Here is a 25,564-nt window from a genome sequence, read left to right as displayed (position 1 = left end):
CGCAAAATAACTGCCCATGAACTGAGAAAAGTCAAGCGTGCAGCTGCCAAGATGCCACTTGCCACCAGTTTGGCCATATTTCAGAGCTGCAACATCACTGGAGTGCCCAAAAGCACAAGGTGTGCAATACTCAGAGACATGGCCAAGGTAAGAAAGGCTGAAAGACGACCACCACTGAACAAGACACACAAGCTGAAACGTCAAGACTGGGCCAAGAAATATCTCAAGACTGATTTTTCTAAGGTTTTATGGACTGATGAAATGAGAGTGAGTCTTGATGGGCCAGATGGATGGGCCCGTGGCTGGATTGGTAAAGGGCAGAGAGCTCCAGTCCGACTCAGACGCCAGCAAGGTGGAGGTGGAGTACTGGTTTGGGCTGGTATCATCAAAGATGAGCTTGTGGGGCCTTTTCTGGTTGAGGATGGAGTCAAGCTCAACTCCCAGTCCTACTGCCAGTTTCTGGAAGACACCTTCTTCAAGCAGTGGTACAGGAAGAAGTCTGCATCCTTCAAGAAAAACATGATTTTCATGCAGGACAATGCTCCATCACACGCGTCCAAGTACTCCACAGCGTGGCTGGCAAGAAAGGGTATAAAAGAAGAAAATCTAATGACATGGCCTCCTTGTTCACCTGATCTGAACCCCATTGAGAACCTGTGGTCCATCATCAAATGTGAGATTTACAAGGAGGGAAAACAGTACACCTCTCTGAACAGTGTCTGGGAGGCTGTGGTTGCTGCTGCACGCAATGTTGATGGTGAACAGATCAAAACACTGACAGAATCCATGGATGGCAGGCTTTTGAGTGTCCTTGCAAAGAAAGGTGGCTATATTGGTCACTGATTTGTTTTTGTTTTGTTTTTGAATGTCAGAAATGTATATTTGTGAATGTTGAGATGTTATATTGTTTTCACTGGTAAAAATAAATAATTGAAATGGGTATATATTTGTTTTTTGTTAAGTTGCCTAATAATTATGCACAGTAATAGTCACCTGCACACACAGATATCCCCCTAAAATAGCTAAAACTAAAAACAAACTAAAAACTACTTCCAAAAATATTCAGCTTTGATATTAATGAGATTTTTTGGTTCATTGAGAACATGTTGTTGTTCAATAATAAAATTAATCCTCAAAAATACAACTTGCCTAATAATTCTGCACTCCCTGTAAAGATCACTTTTGAGGGGCATGGCGAGTTCATAGAAGATTTTTTTTTTTTTGGCACAAGTTAGCGGAAATTGATATATATTTTTTTTTTCTTACAAAGTCTCATATTCTACTAAATTGTGACAAAAAATAAAATCTCACATAAACTCACCATACCCCTCACGGAATCCAAATGCTTAAATTTTTTAGACATTTATATTCCAGACTTCTTTTCACGATTTAGGGCCCCTAAAATGCCAGGGCAGTATAAAAACCCCACAAGTGACCCCATTTTGGAAATAAGACACCGCAAGGTATTTCGTGAGGAGCATGGTGAGTTCATGTAAAATAAAATTTTTTGTCACAAGTTAGTGGAATATGAGACTTTGTAAGAAAAAAATAAGAAAAAAAATCATTTTCCGCTAACTTGTGCCAAAAAAAAAATATTCTAGGAACTTTCCATGCCCCTCACGGAATACCTTGGGGTGTCTTCTTTCCAAAATGGGGTCACTTGTGGGGTATTTATACTGCCCTGGCATTTTAGGGGCCCTAAAGCGTGAGAAGTAGTTTGGAATCCAAATGCGCAAAAAATGCCCTGTGAAATTCTAAAGATTCTCATTGGAATTTGGGCCCCTTTACGCACCTAGGCTGCAAAAAAGTGTCACACATGTGGTATCGCCGTACTCAGGAGAAGTAGGGCAATGTGTTTTGGGGTGTATTTTTACATATACCAATACTGTGTGTGAGAAATATCTCTGTAAAATGAGAACTTTGTATAGAAAAATGGGAAAAGTTGTCTTTTACAGAGATATTTATCTCACCCAGCATGGGTATATGTAAAAAGACACCTCAAAACACATTGCCCTACTTCTTCTGAGTACGGCAATACCACATGTGTGACACTTTTTTGCAGCCTAGGTGCTCAAAGGGGCCCAAATTCCAATGAGAATCTTAACGATTTCACAGGGCATTTTTTACGCATTTGGATTCCAAACTACTTCTCACGCTTTAGGGCCCCTAAAATGCAATGGCAGTATAAATACCCCACAAGTGACCCCATTTTAGAAAGAAGACACCCCAAGGTATTCCGTGAGGGGTATGGTGAGTTCATGTAAAATTTTATTTTTTGTCACAAGTTAGTGGAATATGAGACTTTGTAAGAAAAAAATAAAAAAATCATTTTCCGCTAACTTGTGACAAAAAATAAAAACTTCCATGAAGTCACTATGCCCATCAGCGAATACCTTAGGGTGTCTACTTTCCGAAATGGGGTCATTTGTGGGGTCTTTCTACTGTCTGGGCATTGTAGAACCTCAGGAAACATGACAGGTGCTCAGAAAGTCAAAGTGCGTAAATTCACATTTTTGCACCATAGTTTCTAAACGCTATAACTTTTACCCAAACCAATAAATATACACTTATTGCATTTTTTTTTTTATCAAAGACATGTAGAACAATAAATTTAGAGAAAAATGTATATAGAAATGTAGTTATATTTGAAAAAATTTTACACCAGAAAGTGAAAAATGAAATTTTTTTGCAAAAATTTCGGTCAATTTCGATTAATATTAAAAAAAAGTTAAAATGTCAGCAGCAATAAAATACCACCGAATGAAAGCTCTATTAGTGAGAAGAAAAGGAGGTAAAATTCATTTGGGTGGTAAGTTGTATGACCGAGCAATAAACCGTGAAAGGAGTGTAGTGCAGAATTGTAAAAAGTGGTCTGGTCATTAAGGGGGTTTAAGCTAGGGGAGCTGAGGTGGTTAATGCTGTCCGAATCACCGCCACCTAATTGTAGGGGACGGACATGAGGCTACACGGACACACCTCTAGTCTGAGTCCCGATCATGTGACTCCTCTTCGTAACGCGGCGCACTCGTGACCAGTGACGTCACGACCCGCGTGATCGGAGCATGTGATTTTTTGGGGGGCGGATCTATCTAGGCCCGCGCTGGTTTAAAAGAACACCAGCACGGGCACTCACTGCCATCACTGCCATACGCAGGAGGAGTGGACCCTGAATCGCTGCACATAGAGAAGCTAAGTACCAGTTTTTTTCACAATACTGTTCCTTCCATGGCTGACCCCAACACACTTGGAAGCGCCGTGGATTGGATACTTCTCTAATTGTGTATATGTGTGTATTCTGTTTTGTTTTGCATATAGGTCCCCTGATGACCTGGCTGACTACCAGTGAAACGCATCGGGCCTATGTTTTTGTTTGGTACTATATGATTTGTATGTCCTTGGATGTGTGATACCTTTGCATTTCTGACGAAGCTGGGCAGTCACTGTTATTGCCTGGAAGGGACACTAAGGGACATATAGTGAGGGCATCATCCTGAGTTAGAACTTAGGGATATACTAGGGGAAGAGACCCAGCATCTGTCTACCTCTTTATCTGTATCCCTATGTTTCGTAAACTCACCCTCCTAGCAAGTGTTTACATTTCACACCTGCTTCTCTTCTCTACCTTTTTCATTTGGTGGTGTATGACTACTAATGTATGTAGTCTCTAATTAAACTATTAGGCCTACTATTTTAACCATTGACTATTAAAAGTTATCTTTTAAGGCAATCACACTTTTCAATTACACTAACAGTAGTACAACCAACATGCGGCCTGGCGTTGTCCTATTGAAAAACACCTACTGGACACTCTGGAGAAATAGCAGTACCACTAGTTTCATGACCAAATCAATGTAACGCCGAGCTCTTAGTGTAACTGAAATTAAGACTAGATGTCGGGCTACATTATGCCACCCCAAACCATAAACCCTGGAGTAGGACTGGTGTGACTCTACCTTGCGAAGGCCTCTTCATGGCATTGCCCATGTGGTCTCCAGACCAATCTCCGGCTATCATTGTGTCCGAGACTAAAACAGGACTTATCGCTGAAGAGGATAGGCCTCCATTCCAGCCTCCATTGCTATGTTTCTGGGAATCCATTGGACATCCAATTTCACTTGCAGTACAGAATGGATCACTACGCGCCAATCCGTCCGTGCATAGGTTCGCCTCTGTGCACCTCTTGCTGTCATTCCAGTTTGTTGTTGTTCTCCCAACAAGCAGGACACACAACCTTGAACAGCTTGAATTGCTGAGATCTTGATCCAATTTATTAGGTTTCATGTAGTTAAAAAAAACTTTGCTTTTAATCTGGCTTTTATACCCTTCCCACATGCCACAGATTGGAGCTAGGTGCTTGAAAATGTGATCATTTGCAGATCTTACACATGCTGCTTCCTTGATTTGCATAAACTTTATGGCTTGATCTTCTTGCTGTTTCCATTTCAATGTTGTTCCTTAATGTTTTCAGGATCTCTACTTGCTGTCAGTTAATAGGAAGTCTTCATTACATTCAAAGACTGAATATGTTTATTTATACAAAACAGTAGACTATAGTAAAAAACTATTACTGTGTATCTATCAATTTGTTATCACACAGTTGTGAAAGGTTTTCTTTTACTTCCTATGCTGTTTTTTTTCCCTAGGACAATAGCGGCATTCTGTGCGAGCTTCAGCTTCATATTCAGCCGAACCGGTGTGTTACTCTAGAATCTACCAGAATACCAGGGATGACTATTTCCTTTAACAGTGATGGTGAACCAGCTAGGGATGACACCAGAGGCTATGCAGACATTGCTAAAGAATTCTCCGTACATGTTAAGGTGCGTTATGCCCCCTCCCCTCTTCTCTAATGCTGTGTTAGTTTAGTTGGTCTTCAGTGGTGTTAATTCATATTAATTAATTTTAAGCTTCAGATCTAAATAAATGTGGCTACACAGGTTAAGACTTTTGTCATGACCCTAAGGTCTGAAAAAGGCTGGGTTCACATTCCACAGGGTTTTCTGTCCGGAATATGCATCAGAATACCCGAAAACCGTATTCAGACATATACCCCAATGGTTTCATTCACCTTTGGACTACATTTGACATGCGTTCCGTTTGCTTCCAGCTTTTTCTCTGGGTAGAATTGCTTGGTAGACTACTCTATTCTGTCTGGCAAAAAAGCCAGAAAGGTACGAAAATAGGTCAAATGGAGTCCAAAGATAAATTATTTGGACTCTGAAAAAACTATTAAACTGAATGTAACCAATGCGGTATATGTCTGAATACCGCTTTCATCTATTCTGATATACCCCATACAGAAAGCCTTGTGAAGGGCTAAAATGCAATGTGAACTCAGCCTTACAAATAGGTGTAATCAATGTTCCAGGGACTGACACAGACAACAGATGACCCACACGTGGGTCCCCTTAGTTTTCAATAGCTCATCACAGAGCGCCCCCTCATGTGTCTCTAACAATCCACCGGTAAGTGTGACCTATAGAATGCATTAGCCCATTTGCTGTGTTTTGGAGGGGCAGTGGGACCACATACCTATTGCAGCTGCCAGGGCAGACCGGTTATAAACCCTATGGGGAAATTTCCCGATGGGCTGATGCCCAGGGGGCCGCCTGAGCCCTCTTCATTGCTGCTGGCTGAGTACATAACAATCTGATGCTCTCAGCATTAATTAATGCTCAGAGCATTAGGTATTTTTGCCCCTGGCTGGCATTCACACTTGCCCTCCAAAATTCAACTATACCACCATCCTTAGAACAGCCATACAGTTGAATATGGTGACACGGGCATCAGTATTTTATGCTGGCATGGGGCCACTATTAAAGGCTATGTACACTTTTGGAGGCAATTTTTTTTAATGATTGTATGTTGCTCATTTTTGGCAAAAATTTATTTTTTCAATTGGCCTTTATTAAAAATATTAAGCAGTTCTGTCACACAGGGTTAACTGTTTTTTTTAACTGTGTGACTGGTACTTTCACTTTCACTTTGTGCCGGTCAGCTAATAAGCCTTATTTCTAAACTACTAAGAGGTCATAAACACTTACTTAAGCCACATTCTTTTCAGTAAGATAAGAACTGAGCTATAATGAGTGTTTAGGAGGTCAAAGAGCAGAGATAAGGAGCCCGTCTGCTCCTGGTCTGACGGAAAAGATAGAAAATCCAAAGGGTGCTACTAGAGCATGTCAGCTCTGTACAGAAAAAAGGAAGCCATATTTTTAATAAAGACCAAATTAAAAAATATATTTTTAGCCCCAAAGGTGAAGATGGCCACTTTAAGTTACCAGACCTCTTCTGGCAGCTGCACAGGTCACGCATATGGTATATGAACCTTTGCTTTAATCAGAAAGCATTAGTGCTGTGTGAAGTGAACTGGACCTTTAGTCCAATAGTGAATAGAAAAGAAAGAAACGTAGAAAGCCATGATTATAGTGAATTCAGATTATTTCTAGTTACTCTAAAACTAGACATATTGAGAATATAAAAAATTGTAAATGATGGATGTTTGAATCAGTAGTGGTAAGATTCTTAAATGCATTCTTGGAAAGAAAAAAAGCTTTAGATCATTTGCTCCATTTTAAAGAGTTGTATAGAAATTATATTTACAGCATGTGACTTGTTAAGATGATGCCACCATAGTATGTCAGTACAGTATTTATGGGTGACAGTATTTCATGATGACGTTACAATAGTTTGTATATCAATAGGTTATATTTATAGACAGTGTTTTATTGTGATGTCACAATTAGGGATTAACGAATCGACTTCGAATGAAACATCCGAAGTCTATTCGCATAAAACTTTGTTCTAATACTGTACGGAGCAAGCGCTCCGTACAGTATTAGAATGTATTGGCTCCGATGAGCCGAAGTTATTACTTCATGAAGTCTCAAGACAAGACATGGTGAATATTTTTTGCGGATCCTCAGCATATTATCTGTGGCAAAATCCCAATGAATTGCAAACAGTGAAATTAATGGAATTTCCTCAACAGTTTTAACAGATTGATAATAAAATCAATCAGACCACGCTGCTGTACACCAAAATGAACCTCCTCGTCGCTCACAACGGGCTATTTTTCTCTGGACATTGAAAACACCATCCAGCTCCCCAGGAAAGCGTCTCTCCTATTCCGGACACTCCTATAGGGATCAAGGATTCGCCACAATAGTGAAGTATTGTCCGACTCCGTGAATATTAAAAGGTTTTATTCTACTTACAAACGCATTCTTGTTAAAAGCATATCAAGTCATAAAAAACTCATGCACATCCACGCCCGACCCGGGTTTCGCTCACGCGTTTCTTCATGGGCGACTCTGCTCAGTCTATGTGATCAAATCTGATATAAGAGTTTAATCCTGATGTAAGAGTTTAAGAAGTGCGTGAGCGAAACCCCGGTTGGGCATGGATGTGCATGCAGTTTTATGACTTGATATGCTTTTAAGAATAATGCGTTTGTAAGTAGAATAAAACCTTTTAATATTCACGGAGTCTGACAATACTTCACTATTGCGGCCAATCCTTGATCCCTATAGGAGTGTCCGGAAGAGGAGAGACGCTTTCCTGGGGAGCTGGATGGTGTTTTCAATGTCCAGAGAAAAATAGCCCGTTGTGAGCAACGAGGAGATTCATATTGGTGTACAGCAGCGTAGTCTGATTGACTTTATTGCTTTTATAGTGTGAGACCTACCCACGTCACAGTTTGGACTGCAGCGCTGAAATATATAACGACGTATCATAGTTGCTTTGCATTTTTGACAGCATCAACAGATTGAAATGTGAATATGCATAGCATGATCTGAATTCCATGCAGGTTTTATTCTGTTATGTGTTATATGCAACGATTCGGCCACTACTAACTCGTAGTGTTGCCGCCTTAAAGGTATAGCACCAGACCAATGGTAATTAACACCATTAGCCTGGTGCCCATATTGATGATCTCCAATGCCGTCTGCCACATACCACTAGAGGGAGCTTTCTACATATCTTTTAACCTTTTTGCTGTGAGAAATGCCTGTTAGCAGCTGTGAAGAGCCTGGATTGTATCGTGTAGCTTTATGGCTATGTAAAGGTAAAGGATTTGGAACTCTGTGTATAATAATATGTTATACAAAGAATTAGTAGGGAATGTTTGATGTACAGTATTTAAATAAATACAATTATGGTGACATTTACCTCCTTTATTATCCTCATGATTAGGGATATGTGAATTATTAAAATTTGCTCTGTTATGTATGCTGTAATGTGATGATATCACAATACCGCTTGTTTATAGGTAAAGGCTTTATTCTATTGTGATATGTTACTGGTATGTATGTGTATTTGTGGTCTGTGTTCTCTTATGAAGATGTCACAATAGTATTTAGTTTTTTCTTGTTTGCTCTCTGTTGTGATAATGTTCCAATAGTGTGTGAACTAATAGGCTGTGCAGTATTGTGATGATTTCAAATTGTTCACTGTATTGAAATAAAGTCACAACAGTGTATGCATTTATAGGCTGTGTTCTATTGTGATCATGTCACTGTAGAGTCTCTTGTGTGTGTGGTTCCCCTCTCCTGTGATAATATCACAGTGGGATAATATGTGGGAATTTTAATGTTTTGCTTTTTTCTGATAATCCCCTAAAACTTGCATAGGAACATAGTGAGATGACTACAAAAAACCTAATATAAAAGTAATATGAAATAATATATACAGTACAGACCAAAAGTTTGGACACACCTTCTCATTCAAAGAGTTTTCTTTAGGTTCTCTAGGTTCTTCAAAGTAGCCACCTTTTGCTTTGATTACTGCTTTGCACACTCTTGGCATTCTCTTGATGAGCTTCAAGAGGTAGTCCCCTGAAATGGTTTTCACTTCCCAGGTGTGCCCTGTCAGGTTTAATAAGTGGGATTTCTTGCCTTATAAATGGGGTTGGGACCATCAGTTGCGTTGAGGAGAAGTCAGGTGGATACACAGCTGATAGTCCCACTGAATAGACTGTTAGAATTTGTATTATGGCAAGAAAAAAGCAGCTAAGTAAAGAAAAACGAGTGGCCATCATTACTTTAAGAAATGAAGGTCAGTCAGCCGAAAAATTGGGAAAACTTTGAAAGTAAGGGCTATTTGACCATGAAGGAGAGTGATGGGGTGCTGCGCCAGATGACCTGGCCTCCACAGTCACCGGACCTGAACCCAATCGAGATGGTTTGGGGTGAGCTGGACCGCAGAGTGAAGGCAAAAGGGCCAACAAGTGCTAAGCATCTCTGGGAACTCCTTCAAGACTGTTGGAAGACCATTTCAGGGGACTACCTCTTGAAGCTCATCAAGAGAATGCCAAGAGTGTACTAAGCAGTAATCAAAGCAAAAGGTGGCTGCTTTGAAGAACCTAGAATATGACATATTTTCAGTTGTTTCACACTTGTTTGTTATGTATATAATTCCACATGTGTTAATTCATAGTTTTGATGCCTTCATAGTCATGAAAATAAAGAAAACTCTTTGAATGAGAAGGTGTGTCCAAACTTTTGGTCTGTACTGTATATATATATATATATATATATATATATATTAACTTAGACTACTTTCACACTAGCGTTTTTGCTGGACCCGGCAGGTATCAGCAAAAACACTTCCGTTACTGATAATACAACCGTCTGCATCCGTTAAGAATGGATCCGGTTGTATTATCTTTAACATAGCAAGGACGGATCCATCATGAACACCATTGAAAGTCAATGTCGGACAGATCAGTTTTCTATTGTGTCTGAGAAAACGGATCCATCCCCATTGACGTCAGCGTTTTGCTCCACATCCCATGATGGAAAGAAAACCGCAGTCTTCTGCGGTTTGCTGTCCAGTATGGGAATACAACCAAACGGAACGAAATTAATTTTGGAGCATTTCGTTCTGTTCAGTTACGTTTTGTCCCTATTGACAATGAATGGGGACAAAACGGAAGCGTTTTTTTCTCCGCTAGTGTAAAAGTAGCTTTATACATATATCCATACATCAAATGCAGTACATAACAATGTTAACACTAACTATACTGAAAAACGTTCTAACGGTATAAACAGTAAGACAGGGGTTCTTGAAAGTTTCTGAACACTTCAGAAGTTTCTGCATACATTTGACCTAAAATTACATCAGATTTTCACATAAGTCCTAAAAGTAGATAACGAAAACCAAATCAAGCAAACATGTCAAAAATAATAGTCGTGGCCATTTATTTATTGAGAAAAATAATCCAATATCACATGTCTGTGAGTGAAAAAAGTACATGAACCTATACTTTCACTATGTGGTGTGACCATCTTGAATAGCAATAACTGCAAATAAACATTTCCAATAGTTGTTGATTAGTCCTGCACATTGTCTTGGGGGAATTTCAGCCCATTCCACTGTACAAAACAGCTGCAGCTTTGTTTTGTTAGTGGGTTTCCTCCCATGAACGGCTGATTTGAGGTTCTTCCACAACAATTTTATTGGATTAGGATCAGGACTTTTACTTGGCCATTCCAAAACTTTATTCTGCTTAAAAGTGGACCTTTCTTCTGTTTAACCCTAGTCTAATTAGGGTCTTACCTTATAGGATGGCCCCCACTTATGTCATCGCACTTTTTTTTCTTTTTTTCAAAGTTCGTCCACTGTTGTCCCCCGTTGATTTCGGCGCCTTATATTCTAATTAGCCGACTTGGTTATACTAGGCGGAGACTGGAGCGGTTCTCTTCTCCCTGGCTGTGAGCGCATCCAATCAGAGCTCATTCTCCCTGGCTATGAGCGGTGCGCTCTGGATGCACTCACAGGGGGGGGAGAAGAGAACCGCTCCAGTCTCCACCTAGTATAACTAAGTCGGCTAATTAGAATATAAGGCGCTGAAATCAACGGGGGACAACAGCGGACGAACTTTGAAAAAAATAGAAAGTGTGATGGCATCAGTGTGGGCCGCCCTATAAGGTAAAACCCTAATTAGACTAGGGCTAAACAGATGAAAGGTCCTCTTTAACTATTCTTTGGTAGAATGACTTGTTTGCTTAGAGTCTTTAGACGCCGGTCTTAATATTCGCTATAGCTGGCGGTGGATCCACTGGAGTTATGTAGAGGTGTAGATGAGCTGGCCTCTACATAACTTCAGAGCACCCACCGCCGCTTCTAAATGTAAGACAGCAAACCAGGCGTAGAAAATGGTAAGGACGGATTCTCATTGGCATTATGGAATTCAGTTATAGGTTCTGTTATAACAGAGTTATAACGAAATATAACAGAATTCTAGGACGGAATGCAAAACGGAAGCCTTTTAGAGGCATTCTGTTTTGCTCCGTCCTAATACATGTCTATGGGGACAAATAACAGTTTTGTTTGGTTCCTTTATACATGACAGAAAAAATAGCCCCTGTCATGTATAACGGAACCAAACGGAACCGTTATTTGTCCCCATAGACATGTATTAGGACGGAGCAATGTGGAAAGCCTCTTAAAGGCTTCCATTTTGCATGCCACCCTAGAATTCTGTTATAACTCTGTTATAACAGAACCTATAATGGAATTCCATAACGCCAATGGGAACCCGCTCTAAATGAGATGGACCTGCTGGCTCGTGCCCTTCCCTGCCCACACCACAACCACTTTTCTAGACTTGGTTAAAGCCGAGAAAAGTCACCAATTGCAGCGCAACGGATCTATGTGCTGTAATCTGCACCAGAATTACACCTAATATAGGAATATTTCCGGTTAGTAAATGACCCCCTTTGCATAACAGACATTCTCTTGAGATTCAGCTTCTGGACAGATACCCTGACATTTTTCTTTAGAATTTGCTGGTCTAATTTAGGATTCATTGTTCCATAAATGAATTCCAGCAAAACAGACCCAAACCATGATACTACCACCATTACGTTTTACAGATGGTATAGCTTTTATCCTGGAATGCAGTGTTTTCCTTTCTACAAACATAAAGCTTTTCATTAAAACCATATTTCTTTTTTTGGACTCATCAGTCTACATAACATTGTTCTAATAGCCTTCTGCTTGTCCAGCTGATCTTAAGCAAACTGCAAGAAATAGACAGAAAGGCAAAACGTGTTGAAAAACTGAAAAAAGTTTATTCCATTAGCAGCAATCCAGTAGATGCAACCTTTTGGCTAGACATAGTCTTCTTCAAGCATGCCTAAAGATGTGTAATGTCTAGCCAAAACATTGCATCTACTGGATTGCTGCTAATGGAATAAACATCTCACTTTTTTCATTTTTGCAAGACAAGTGCTGTATTTCTTTATATTTTTTTTGTTGTACAAGGAGTCAATTTGGACCAGACATCACAAAGGTTGTGCACCGAAATTATCTATACTTGGACTAGGGATGCTTTATTCCTTTTTTATTTTTATTTTAGCAAACTGCAGATGGGCAGCAATGATCATTTTGGAGAGCATCAGCTTTCTCTTTGCTATCCCCCCATGCACACCATTGTCCTCCTGAGGGAGGATTCATAAACAATAACATTAGCTAATGTGAGAAAGGGCTTTAGTTGCTTTGAGTTTACCTTGGGCTCCTTTGTGACCTTAAAGACTATTACACACCTTGCTTGGCATGATCTTTTCTGGTTGGCCTCTACTAAGGAGGGTAATAATGGTCTTGGATTTTCTCCATTTCTACACCATCTGTTTGACATTGGATTGGTGGAGTCCAAACTCTTTAGAGATGGTTTTATAACCTTTTTCAGCCTGATGAGCATCAACGACTCTTCTTCTGTGGTCCTCAGAAATCTCCTTTGTTCATGCCATGATACACTTGCATAAATGTGTTGTGAAGATTAGACTTTGATAGATCCCTGTTCTTTAAATAAAACAGGTTGCCCAGTTCCACCCGATTGTCAGCAAATTAATTGAAAACACCTGACTCTAATTTCACCTTCAAATTATTTGCTGATCGTAAAGGTTCACATACTTTTTCCACTCAAAGACATGAGATAGGCTACATGCACACGGCAGTGTTTTTTGCGGCCTCCGTTCTTTTTTTTGTGTGGATAGGATGGTTTCCCATTCATTTCTATGGATCCGTTAAAAATGCGGTGGACTCATCCATTTCTTTTCCGCGTCCGCTGTCCGTGTTTCCCGTCCGCAAAAAAAGTATTGCATGTCCTATTCTTGTCCACAATAAACGTTTTGCAAAAAAATGCGGATGATCAACGGAAGCCATCAATATGTCATCCGCATCCGTTTTTTTGCGGATGCTTGCTGGGAAACATGTATATATTAAATTTCAAGAATTACAGCCTTCAGGTTTTTTTTGCGGACCGCAAAAAAAAACTGAAGACACACCGAAACACAACCTACAAAATTTGCAGACAAACAGAACAGATGTAAGAAAAACAGGAACACGGATCCGCTATTTGCGGAACGCAAAAAACAACTGTTGTGTGCATGTAGCCATACTGGATCATTTTCCTCAATAAATAAATGACCAAGTTAAATATTTTTGACTTGTTTGATTTGGTTATCTTTATGTATGTTTATAGCGTGTGTGAAAATCTGATGTAGTTTTAGGTCAAATTTATGCAGAAATAAAGAAATTCTGAAGGGTTTGCAAACTGTACCACTGTATAATGAAGAACTTTCCTTATAGCACCAACACATTGCTTGATAATATATAAAATAAAACTTATTACCGACATTATTTTACTTTCTTTAGTCGTTTTGTTAATAATTAATAGTAAACTATTGTATGCTGTAAAACATGGAGAACAAAGTTCACTTGGAGGCCACTGTGTAACAGGAGATGAGTCTATACTGATCGTGCTTCAAGAAGTATCAGTCCTGAAATTAACAGTCTTTGGGCATTGTAGCCCTGTCTTACCATTAATAATTAAATACTAGCCTTTGCAGAAACATCGATATTAATGCTCTTTTGTTGGACGATTGGATCTTTTATGTGGGAAGAAAAATTATCTTTTGTCAACAGCACATCAAATAATACAATGATGCAAATGAACAGCCGTGTGAACTATTGTAACACAGAGAATGACGGTTCATGTGGCTGTACAATGGGGAAATGATCTGTCCACTTTAAATGTGTCGATCGAATTGCTGTATCATTGGGGCTTGTGATGGGTAAAAATCTGCCCATGTAAAAAGGACACTTGATTAGTTCGGAGATAAGCAGTGTCAATTTTTTTGTCTCTAAATTGATGTTAGCGCAGAGTCCTGATGCCCCATTATCTCCAGAGCAGATTCTTTAGATCTTATAACAAGACACACTGTTAAGCCTCATTCGCACGTCCCTGTCCGTGCTCAAATCAGTGAGATGGTGGTCAGTGATGCATCCATAAGGCTGTCTGTGAAGGATCCGTGTTGGGTCCGTGTGTCTGTTTCTTGCTGTCCGTGTTGCATCCGTGTTTCACTGACACTGAACAGCTGAAAAATAATTTTCAAAGAATCTCTACTTAGGTTACTTTCACACTAGCGTTTTTACTGGATCCAGCATGGTTCAGCAAAATCGCTTCCATTACTGATAATACAACCGTCTGCATCCGTTATGAACAGATCCTGTTGTATTATCTTTAACATACCCAGGGCCGCCATCAGGGGGGTAAATCCGATACCCCAGTAAGGGGCCCGGACCCAGGGTGGGCCCGGCCGTTTCTGAGCCTTTTTTTTGTCAGTGTGTTAACTTTAAATCAGCGCTCATATCTTTACTATCTTACACTGACTCAGCCCCGGTAACAGGCTCCTCCCACTAGGCGGCGCAGACGCATGACGTCATTGAGTGAGCGTTGCCGCCCGCACTGCCTGTTACTGGAGGTAGCTGAATGTAAGGTAGTAAAGAGATGAGCGCTGATTTAAAGTTACTGTCTGCAGGATACGGATTACAGTTTATAAATGTATACTACTGTGAGCGGCGGGGAGGGGGATCTATATGTTATGGGGGGAGTCTGTGGAGGACACTTATGGGGGGGATCTGTGGATAACACTTATGGGGGGGATCTGTGGATGACACTGTTATGGAGGGGGATCTGTGGATGACACATAGCATAAGATGCTATATACGGTATGTGTCATCCGCAGATCCCCCTTCATAACAGTGTCATCCATAGATCCCCCTCCATAACAGTGTCATCCACAGATCCCCCTCCATAACAGTGTCATCCACAGATACCCCCATAAGTGTCATCCACAGATCCCCCCCATAAGTGTCATCCACATATCCCCCCATAACAGTGCCATCCACAGATCCCCCATAACAGTGTCATCCACAGATCCCCCACAACAGTGTCATCCACAGATCCCCCATAATAGTGTCATCCACAGAACACTGTTATGGAGGGGGATCTGTGGATGACACATATAGCATAAGATGCTATATAAGGTATGTGTCATCCACAGATCCCCCATAACAGTTTCATCCACAGATCCCCCATAACAGTGTCATCCACAGATCCCCCTCCATAACAGTGCCATTCACAGATCCCCCTCCATAACAGTGCTATCCACAGATCCCCCTCCATAACAGTGTCATCCACAGATCCCCCTCCATAACAGTGTCATCCACAGATCCCCCTCCATAACAGTGTCATCCACAGATCCCCCTCCATAACAGTGCCATCCACAGATCCCCCTCCATAACAGTGCCATCCACAGACCGCCCTCCATAACAGTGCCATCCACAGATCCCCCTCCATAACAGTGCCATCCACAGATCCCCCTCCATAACAGTGCCATCCACAGATCCCCCATAACAGTGCCATCCATAGATCCCCCCATAACAGTGACTGGAGCAGACCTGCTGATAAACACACCTAGGCCACCACCAGTCAAGGTAAAAAATTTGCTTCTCTGTAAATATAAGTCATCTCAGCCACCTGATGAATCTATAATGATAAACTGGTAAGTTTGATAAATAACCCACCCCCAGTTTTATATGAACATATGCTGGTTGAGTTGCTGTATGATACTTACCTATATGTCGTGCAGTCAGTCTCCCGTATAATTGTGCAAGGGGTGGGGCACTAGAGGTGTACTGTGCTCAGGGGCCCACTAGAGGATTGGCCTCTTTCCCTGTCTGAGCCTGTATGGTGCTGATATTAATATCAAGTCTTAATGGGTCAAAAACATGTCTTATCATGTCATAATAATTTTTTTATGATGTCATACTTACATTTTATTATTTTACAATTAAGTCTTATGATGTCACAATGATGTTGTATATTGTCTTAACCATATCCTATTTTGCTACAATCATGTGTTATGATGCCATTATTAAATCTTATGATATCACAATCACTTTCAAAGACGTCATAATCGTTTTCCCGTGATGTCATAAGTAAGTGTTATGATTCCACAGTCATGTTATTATGATGTCAAATTAGATTATTATGTAATAATCAAAACCTAACAATATCACAATTATGCTTATAATGTCATATTAATTTCTTATGATCAAATAGTCGTGACTTATGATTTTAAAATAATGTCACAATTATTTGTTATGATGTCATATTAAAAATGTATGATGTCACAATCTTGTTTTGAGATTTTGAAGCTTTGAGATGTTTCAGTCGTGTCCATGGGCATAACTATAACTATAGGGGGTCCTATCAGGTACAAGTTCATTGTACGTTTTTGTGGTGAATAACAATATAGTGGCATACTGATATGGTGTGGGTTTTCTGATATATGGTGCTATTATAGATGCCTATAATTATTGCTATTATGCTGCTATTTTAATTCGCTTACGCTGGGTGGCGAAGGCCCAATCCTATTTTGCTACAGGGCCTTATGAATTATGGTTACGACTCTGGTCTTGTCCTATGATGTCCCAATCATGATTTCATGAACCTGTATTATGAAATCGGTTCATTCTAACATTTTTTTCAATTTCCTACGTCAGCATAATGACAATAATAAAAAAACATAAAGGTATATTGCATCTATGAGATAATCCTTTTTCAGGTTTTAGAACATTGTGTGCAATGAATGGAATATTCACATATAAAGAATTGATTGCATGTACATGTGCAACAAAGAAGCGCTCCGCTAGGGGTCCCTTTAAGATGAGATAAGTGTTTTGTGACGCCAGTTGCAATGAAGCAACAACGGGACAGAGTACCTTTAATAAATGGGGTTGGTACCCAGGTGTAGGAATGGGCGAGTGGTATAGGGTGGCCTATAATGTCCCTTAATGTTTTGTGCACGTGTCATGGTGCTCCTACCAGGATACGCTGGAAGCCCAGGCGTTGGCTATGAAGCAGACAAAGGGGGTAGTTTAATTGTGGGATGAAGAAAAAATTGAGTCCAGACCTTGTGATGAAGTTGAAAAGCAGCCTTACTTTCAATGAACGTTTCTCCAAACAGTTTACAAACTTTGTCTTGGCTCCCAGCAGGCTTTAGCATGAACAAAACTGTGGCAGGCAAACTTCTCTCTGCCACATCTGTCACTCTCTGGCTCTGCTGTTTGACAGGCTGGCTATATAACTTAGCTTTTGCTGTATGCTGCACTTTCCTTCTGCAGTCTGTCTCTTAAATTATACCAGGGAACTTTCTTCCTGGCTTCTGAAGGGCTTCAAGCTTCTGCCTGCTTAGGGTGCTCTGGCTGGCTTGGTTTGGGCTCAGGTACATCCCTAAGAGACGTGGCCCTGCACACCTTCACCTAGCTTGGGACCTCTAGCAAACTAGTCTCCACCCTTCCTTAGAGAGAGGATTAGAATGGAAAGAAGGGTTCCATTCTCTCTAACTGTATCTCTGCCATGCTTGCTGCCACCTACTGGTAAACCAGGTACATTACATGAACATATACAGTTGCATAGAAATAGGAAATGCACAAGGTAGAGGACTTGGAATAAATGCACAGATGAAATTATATTAGCATACACAGATAGAAGCAGAGTGTAGGAGTGGTAATGCCACTTGGGGGCATTACACATGTTTCATTAAATACAATAATGTCCCAGTATCTGCCAAATGACATAATATTATTATCATCATTATTATTTACCTTAATTATTACTTATTATTTCAGGGAATGTTCCACAGCGGTGCAGTAATCTTGCTAGCCACTAGTTGGAGCCAAGCCTTGTGTCTGAGATCTGATGGGTCCTGCAGCGGTGCTGGGAAACAGAAAGTGGAATCCTACTGGAGGGTACATAAGACAGGCCCTGCTGTGTGCATGTTTGAAAGTGTAACCTATCCTAGAGGGTTCCTGCAGATTAAAAATGGTAGTTGTAATGGAGAAGTAAGTATATTAAAGTTTCAATGCTTTTCAAAAGTTTTAATGTTTTGCAAAAACTCTTCTTCAGGATGCATTTACATGACTTTATCCATTTTGCAGTCCTTAAATCGCAGATCTGAAAAATATGGATGCGGTTTGTGTGTTTGCAGGCCCCATTGTAAAAAATGCCTATTCTTGCCACGAAACAGACACGAATAGGACATGTTCTATAAATTAGCTTTTTTGAAGCCCCATAGAAATGAATGGGTCCGAGTGTGATCCGCAAAGAAATGTGGATCGGACATGAACCAAAAATACAAGTCGTGTAAATGCATCCTTAGAGTTCCCTGTTTACTAGCTGTATAACACAAGTGGAAAAACCTAGAACCACATTGAAGTTTGAATACGTCCTTTGTTTCTCTGATTTTCAGGCCTGGCACACATCCAACTGTCACATTTTACTGAAATGGCCTCATGAGCCCTGTTGCGCTCACAATCCGAATGTTCAGGTTCTAAATGGAGTAAGGCCAGGTCCACATAGCACACTTTGGCGCCATTCTTCTATTTTCCCAAAGAGCGGAAAGGCTTATGCCTCTCCTTTTTTTGGGGGGAAAAAATCTTAGCATTGACTGAAAAAGATTGCTTCAAAACTTCATTGTGTGAACAAGGTCTTAAGTTGTAGTGATTGCTAACGTTCAGAAAGGAGACAAAAAAGGACATTTCTTGAAAAATGTCTAAAACATTTGAATTCCTGTTGTGATACGGTCGCCATAATTTGTCTTGTCTGTGTTCTATATCAGGGCACAGGAGATGAGTACTGCCAATTCAAAGTTGAGAAAAACTATGAAAATGGATCCGTGACACTAGAAAGCATAAGAAGTAAAGGAATATACATTGGGCTACTTCCCAATGGGTTTGCAAAGCCGATGATACACACAGGAGAGAAAAACATTGTTTTTTACCCACAAGTTATCAAATGTACGTATCATGTGATTACAGATCTTATTCTATGATTAAAGGGGTTCTCCGGGCTTTTCATATTGATGACCTATTCTTAGGATAGGTCATCAATATCAGATCGGCGGGGGTCCGACACCCAGCACCCCCGCCAATCAGCTGAGAAGGCGCGCGCAGTGCTCATGTGCCGTCTTCCTTCCTGTCCGCTGCTGCTGCCCCATAGACATACAGCGGAGAGCAGGAAGAGAGAAGGGAGACGGCATGCGCACACTGCACGCGCCGTCTTATGATACAGCTGGTCGGCGGGGGTCCTACACCCTGCGCTTTTACTGAGGATAGGTCATAAATATGAAAAAGAACCTCTTTAAGAGCAAACTGCTGTCATGATCATAAATGTGTAATGAATGTATGTGTGCATCATGAGTCAACATGAAGGTGTTTTAAATATAAAGTATTTGTCCCATAGTTTATTTAAGTTTGTCTTCACAAATGTGCTTTGTGTAAGGGTGTAGTCTCACTCAACCGTAATTCTGGGTCCGCATCAGTTCCGCAATTTTGCAGAATGGGTGCGGACTCATTCATTATAATGAAAAGATAGGTCATGTCCTATTTTTGTCCGCAAACAAGAATAGGCATTTCTATCAGGGCAGGACATGTGTGGTCCGCAAAATGCGTAACACACATGGCTGGTATCCGTGTTTTGCGGATCCGCAATTTGCACACATACGGTCGTGTTAATGTAGCCTAAAGGTAATGGTCTGCTTGTCACATTTATGAAAGTGGAACACAGCACTTGTTAATTCTAGCACAGGCAAGCGATCAGATCCTGACTTATTTTCACCTGCCACAGCTGTGGCAGGTCAGGAGTGGAGTGCAGTCGAGACAGTTTTTGGGGATTTTCCAAATGTCCCAATGATAAATAAGGACAAAAAACATACTCTATAGGAATGTCCATAAAACTGCTGGATTACTGGGCAGGCACAAAAAATAACTTTGGCCTGTCCCAGACTATTGATCCATGTGTCTATGGTAATTACACATTTGCGTTAAAATTTTCCGGTATTGAGTTCCATCCTAGGGGCTCAATACCGGAAAAAAACTGATCAGTTTTATCCTAATGCATTCTGAATGGAGAGCAATCCGTTCAATATGCATCAGGATGTCTTCAGTTCAGTTACTCTTACGGTATTTTCTCCGTCCCAAATTCGGGAACTCTTGCCTGATTATTTTCCATTAATATGTATTAATGCCGGATCCAGCACCAAGTGTTCCGGCAAAACGGATCCGGTTTTCTGGTCTGCGCATGCGCAGACCTTTAAAAATGCAAAAAATAAATAAATACCAGATCAGTTTTTCCGGATGACACCAGAGAGACGGATCCGGTGTTTCAGTGCATTTGTTAGACGGATCCTCATCCGGATCCGTCTACAAATGCTATCCGTTTGCACACGGATTTCCGGATCCGGCAGGCAGTTTCCGGTGACAGAACTGCCTGCCGGATCTTCACAACGCAAGTGTGAAAGTACCCTTACAATGAAAAGAACCGAAAAGTTGCAATTTACTACAAAAAAAAAGAAAAAACATTTCTATCTTAGATTATGCAAAACATAGGACATTTTCTGTCTGATTCATTAAAAAATGTGTAGATATTGTGTGTATGTGAACCGAGGGCAAGGCAAGTGGCTTGGGCTCCGCAACCAGAAAAGAACGCACACACAGTGGTCAAGTTCAAGAAAAATGCCTTTACTACAGGTTAATAACGGCAAGTTAAAGGTAAAAGAACAGGGAGAAGGACAAACAAAATACACAGTATAGTATGAACAATACAAGGCAGATTCTGCAATAGTTTCCACTTTTACTGCGTCTGCTTCTGCAGTACGGACACTGAATGAACAATATTCCCCAAACTATCCCTAACTAACCCTAACTTCACAGTTAGGTGCGCACCCCTTTTTTCCCAGTGGTCCAGGTAGGACCGCTTACAGTCCGTAGAAGCGTGCGGTGGGGCCCAATGACGTTCCTTTCTTTGATAGCGAAGCGTCCTCTCCTCACGGTTATCACAATATCCAAAGCAATGAAATCCTCCTCAGCAGGCAGGGAAACCAAATGGATGCAGTGGAGTCCAACAGCAGGTATCACTCAGCACACTGACAGTCCTGCAGAATCCATACACCGAGGGGTGATGTAAGCCGGGGTTTTGCAGTTACTGTCCGGTACTCAACAGCACTGCGAGTCTCTAACTTTGGGGGCAATATACAAAGCCACAATGTCAGTTTCACTGATTAGCCACTGGGCACAGTCCTTTCAGCGTGGCTCCACTAAGCGCACTGTCTCTTTATACTCCGTCCACCTCTAGACTGAAATCCATACAGCTTGGCTGCACTGGAAAGTCCTCTAATATCTCCACACACTCTCAATACAGCACAGACACCTGTCTTTTCTCTTGCCAAGATGGCTGCTGCTCCCTGTCTGGTCTCGTCCTGCTTCTCTTCTCACACTGTCTGCAAACAGGCAGGCTGACATCACTGGGGGCATGTCACTCCAGCATCATATTACAATTACAATACCTGCTGTCTTAAAGGACCAGAATCACAAAAACAAAGGAACACATACAGGTGAAAGTCGAAAAATGTGAATATCGTGTAAAAGTTCATTTTTTTCAGTAATGCAAATTAAAAGGTGAAACTAACATATGAGATAGACTCATTACATGCAAAGCGAGATATTTCAAGCCTTTATTTGTTATAATTTGGATGATTATGGCTTACAGCTTATGAAAACCCCAAATTCACAATCTTCGAAAAATTAGAATATTGTGAAAAGGTTCAATATTCTAGGCTCAAAGTATGACACTCTAGTAAGCTAATTTATCCATAACACCTGCAAAGGGTTCCTGAGCCTTTAAATTGTCTCTCAGTCTGGTTCAGTAGGAATCACAATCATGGGAAAGACTGCTGACCTGACAGTCGTGGAGGAAACCATCATTGACACCCTCCAGGGAAAGCCTCAAATGGTAATTGCAAAAAAAGTTGGATGTTCCCAAAGTGCTGTATCAAAGCACATTAATAGAAAGTTATGTGGAAGGGACAAGTGTGAAAGAAAAAGGTGCCCAAGCAGCAGGGATGACCGCAGCCTGGAGAGGATTGTCAGGAAAAGGCATTCAAAAGTGTTGGGGACTTTGACAAGGAGTGGACTGAGGATGGAGTTACAGTAGTGCATCAAGAGCCAACACACACAGACAGATCCTGGACATGGGCTTCAAATGTCGTATTCCTCTTGTCAAGCCTCTCAACAAACATCAAAAGTGTCTTACCTGGGCTAAAGAAAAAAAGAACCGGTCTGTTGCTCAGTGGTCCAAAGTCCTCTTTTCTGACGAGAGCAACTTTTGCATCTCATTTGGAAATCAAGGACCCAGAGTCTAGAGGAAGAATCGAGAGGCACACAATGCAAGATGCTTGAAGTCCAGTTTGAAGTTTCCACAGTCTGTGTTGATATGGGGAGCCATGTCATCTGCTGGTGTTGGTCCACTGTGCTTCATTAAGTCCAGAGTCAACGCAGCCATCTACCAGGAGATTTTGGGGCACTTCATGCTTCCTTCCGCAGACGAGCTTTATGGAGATGGTGACTTCATTTTCCAGCCGGACTTGGCACCTGCCCGCACTGAGAAAAGTAGCAAAACCTGGTTCAATGACCATGGGATTACTGTGCTTCATTGGCCAGCAAACTCGCCTGACCTGAACCCCATAGAGAATCTATGGGGCATTCCCAATAGAAAGATGAGAGACATGAGACTGAACAATGCAGAAGAGCTGAAGGCTGCTATTGAAGCATCCTGGTCTTCCATAACACCTCAGCAGTGCCATAGGCTGATAGCATCTATGCCACGCCGCATTGAGGGGCCCAAACCAAGTACTGAGTACATATGCATGAATATGCTTTTCAGAGGTCCTACATTTTTCTATTTAACATCCTTTTTTTATTGATGTCATGTAATATTCTAAGTTTCTGAGATTGTGACTTTGGGGTTTTATAAGCTGTAAGAAATAATCATTCAAATTATAACAAATAAAGGCTTGAAATATCTCGCTTTGCATGTAATGAGTCTATCACATACACTCACCTAAAGAATTATTAGGAACACCTGTTCTATTTCTCATTAATGCAATTATCTAGTCAACCAATCACATGGCAGTTGCTTCAATGCATTTAGGGGGGTGGTCCTGGTCAAGACAATCTCCTGAACTCCAAACTGAATGTCAGAATGGGAAAGAAAGGTGATTTAAGCAATTTTGAGCATGGCATGGTTGTTGGTGCCAGACGGGCCGGTCTGAGTATTTCACAATCTGCTCAGTTACTGGGATTTTCACGCACAACCATTTCTACGGTTTACAAAGAATGGTGTGAAAAGGGAAAAACATCCAGTATGCGGCAGTCCTGCGGGCAAAAATGCCTTGTGGATGCTAGAGGTCAGAGGAGAATGGGCCGACTGATTCAAGCTGATAGAAGAGCAACGTTGACTGAAATAACCACTCGTTACAACCGAGGTATACAGCAAAGCATTTGTGAAGCCACAACACGCACAACCTTGAAACGGATGGGCTACAACAGCAGAAGACCCCACCGGGTACCACTCATCTCCACTACAAATAGGAAAAAGAGGCTACAATTTGCACGAGCTCACCAAAATTGGACTGTTGAAGACTGGAAAAATGTTGCCTGGTCTGATGAGTCTCGATTTCTGTTGAAACATTCAAATGGTAGAGTCCGAATTTGGCGTAAAACAGAATGAGAACATGTATCCATCCTCTGATGGCTACTTCCGGCAGGATAATGCACCATGTCAAAAAGCTCGAATCATTTCAAATTGGTTTCTTGAACATGACAATGAGTTCACTGTACTAAAATGGCCCCCACAGTCACCAGATCTAAACCCAATAGAGCATCTTTGGGATGTGGTGGAACGGGAGCTTCGTGCCCTGGATGTGCATCCCTCAAATCTCCATCAACTGCAAGATGCTATCCTATCAATATGGGCCAACATTTCTAAAGAATGCTATCAGCACCTTGTTGAATCAATGCCACGTAGAATTAAGACAGTTCTGAAGGCAAAAGGGGGTCCAACACCGTATTAGTATGGTGTTCCAAATAATTCTTTAGGTGAGTGTATATTAGTTTCACCTTTTAAGTTGCATTACTGAAATAAATGAACTTTTGCACGATATTCAAATTTTTGGAGTTTCACCTGTACATTCAACTTTAACACAGTTTAAACAGACTAATGAATCTTGGGACATCGTTGGGCTGTTTCTTACATGTATATCTGTGTGTAGATATTGCATGTACATACTTGCTATGACACAGGAATCACATAGAACATATAGACATTAAGGGGATGGGGTTTCCTTATTTTGCACTTCCTTCTTTTAACCTGTGTAAAGCTGCCTCAAAGAACAGTTCTCCAACTAGAAGTGTGCCATTCCTTTATTATTCCTGTTATCACTAGCCGTTTGCAATGAAGGACCAGATGGATGTTACCAGTTGGGGGGTGTCTCTACACAGTCTGACACTGTCAACACTGATTGGATAATGTCAGACTGTGCAGGAACACACACCCAACTGGTAACACCCACCTGGACCTTCATTGCAAACTGCTAGTGATTCATTCATAACTTCTAGCAGGAATAATAAAGGAATCGTACAAAATAGAGTCATAATCAATACTCCGTAACTATCTTTACATTGGGAGCGCAAGTAGTCACTAAAAAGACATGTCAGGAGAGGCAACACCCTTAAAGGGGTGGTCCAGGTTCAGAGCTGAACACGGACAGATCCCCTTCTTCACCCAGGCAGCCCCTGTACAAACTTACAGTGCTAGGTGGAGGCTTCTGCCTAGCAGTGTTCCCAGTGACATCACCGACACAAATGGGCAGGCTTTAGCACTGTTTTACAGCTCTGCCTAGCAGAGACCTGGTACCTGCTTTCTAATGAAAAAGCCCTTGCCCTGCATGAAATGCTCCGATGCTCATCTCGGAGGGGCTGCCTGGGTGAAGAAGGGGATATGTCCGGGTTCAGCTCTGAACCTGGACAACTCATTTACCTGTTGTTAAAAGTGAGCAATCCATCCTTCTTATGCTTACAATTATGTCCATGGAAAAATCATTGCAGACCATAACAATTAATCAGCACAGGAGATTACACAGCAAATCAAAATAGGATAATAAAATACAAACTAGATATTAACTAAAGCAGGAAAATCACACAGACATTACATTCAATTTTTCAGTTATCTGCTCAAGAATGTCTAAAATGTTTTTTCGGCATTAGCCGCTCCTGACATTTTCTGCTGCTGTGCTCTGGATCAATACAGAGAAATATATCTAAAGAAGCAGTTAATATGCGACCCTTGTGTCCACCTTCCTTTCTGGGTCTTCTG

General features: G+C 41.1%; 1 protein-coding gene across 1 annotated transcript in view; it reads left to right on the top strand.

Annotated features, from left to right (window-relative positions):
- RP1 (RP1 axonemal microtubule associated) overlaps positions 1-25,564 on the top strand; it is a 595,469-nt gene that overhangs the window by 141,206 nt on the left and 428,699 nt on the right. Inside the window, exons 14-16 of the mRNA XM_040433131.1 lie at positions 4,644-4,820; positions 17,986-18,198; positions 18,975-19,152. Coding sequence (XP_040289065.1) covers positions 4,644-4,820; positions 17,986-18,198; positions 18,975-19,152 — 568 coding nt within the window. The remainder of the gene's footprint in view (positions 1-4,643; positions 4,821-17,985; positions 18,199-18,974; positions 19,153-25,564) is intronic.

Source organism: Bufo bufo, chromosome 5, assembly GCF_905171765.1.
Source record: "Bufo bufo chromosome 5, aBufBuf1.1, whole genome shotgun sequence".
Taxonomy (NCBI): Eukaryota; Metazoa; Chordata; class Amphibia; order Anura; family Bufonidae; genus Bufo; species Bufo bufo.
The sequence above is the reverse complement of the archived record's forward strand: the minus strand, read 5'-3'. Positions and strand labels throughout refer to the sequence as shown.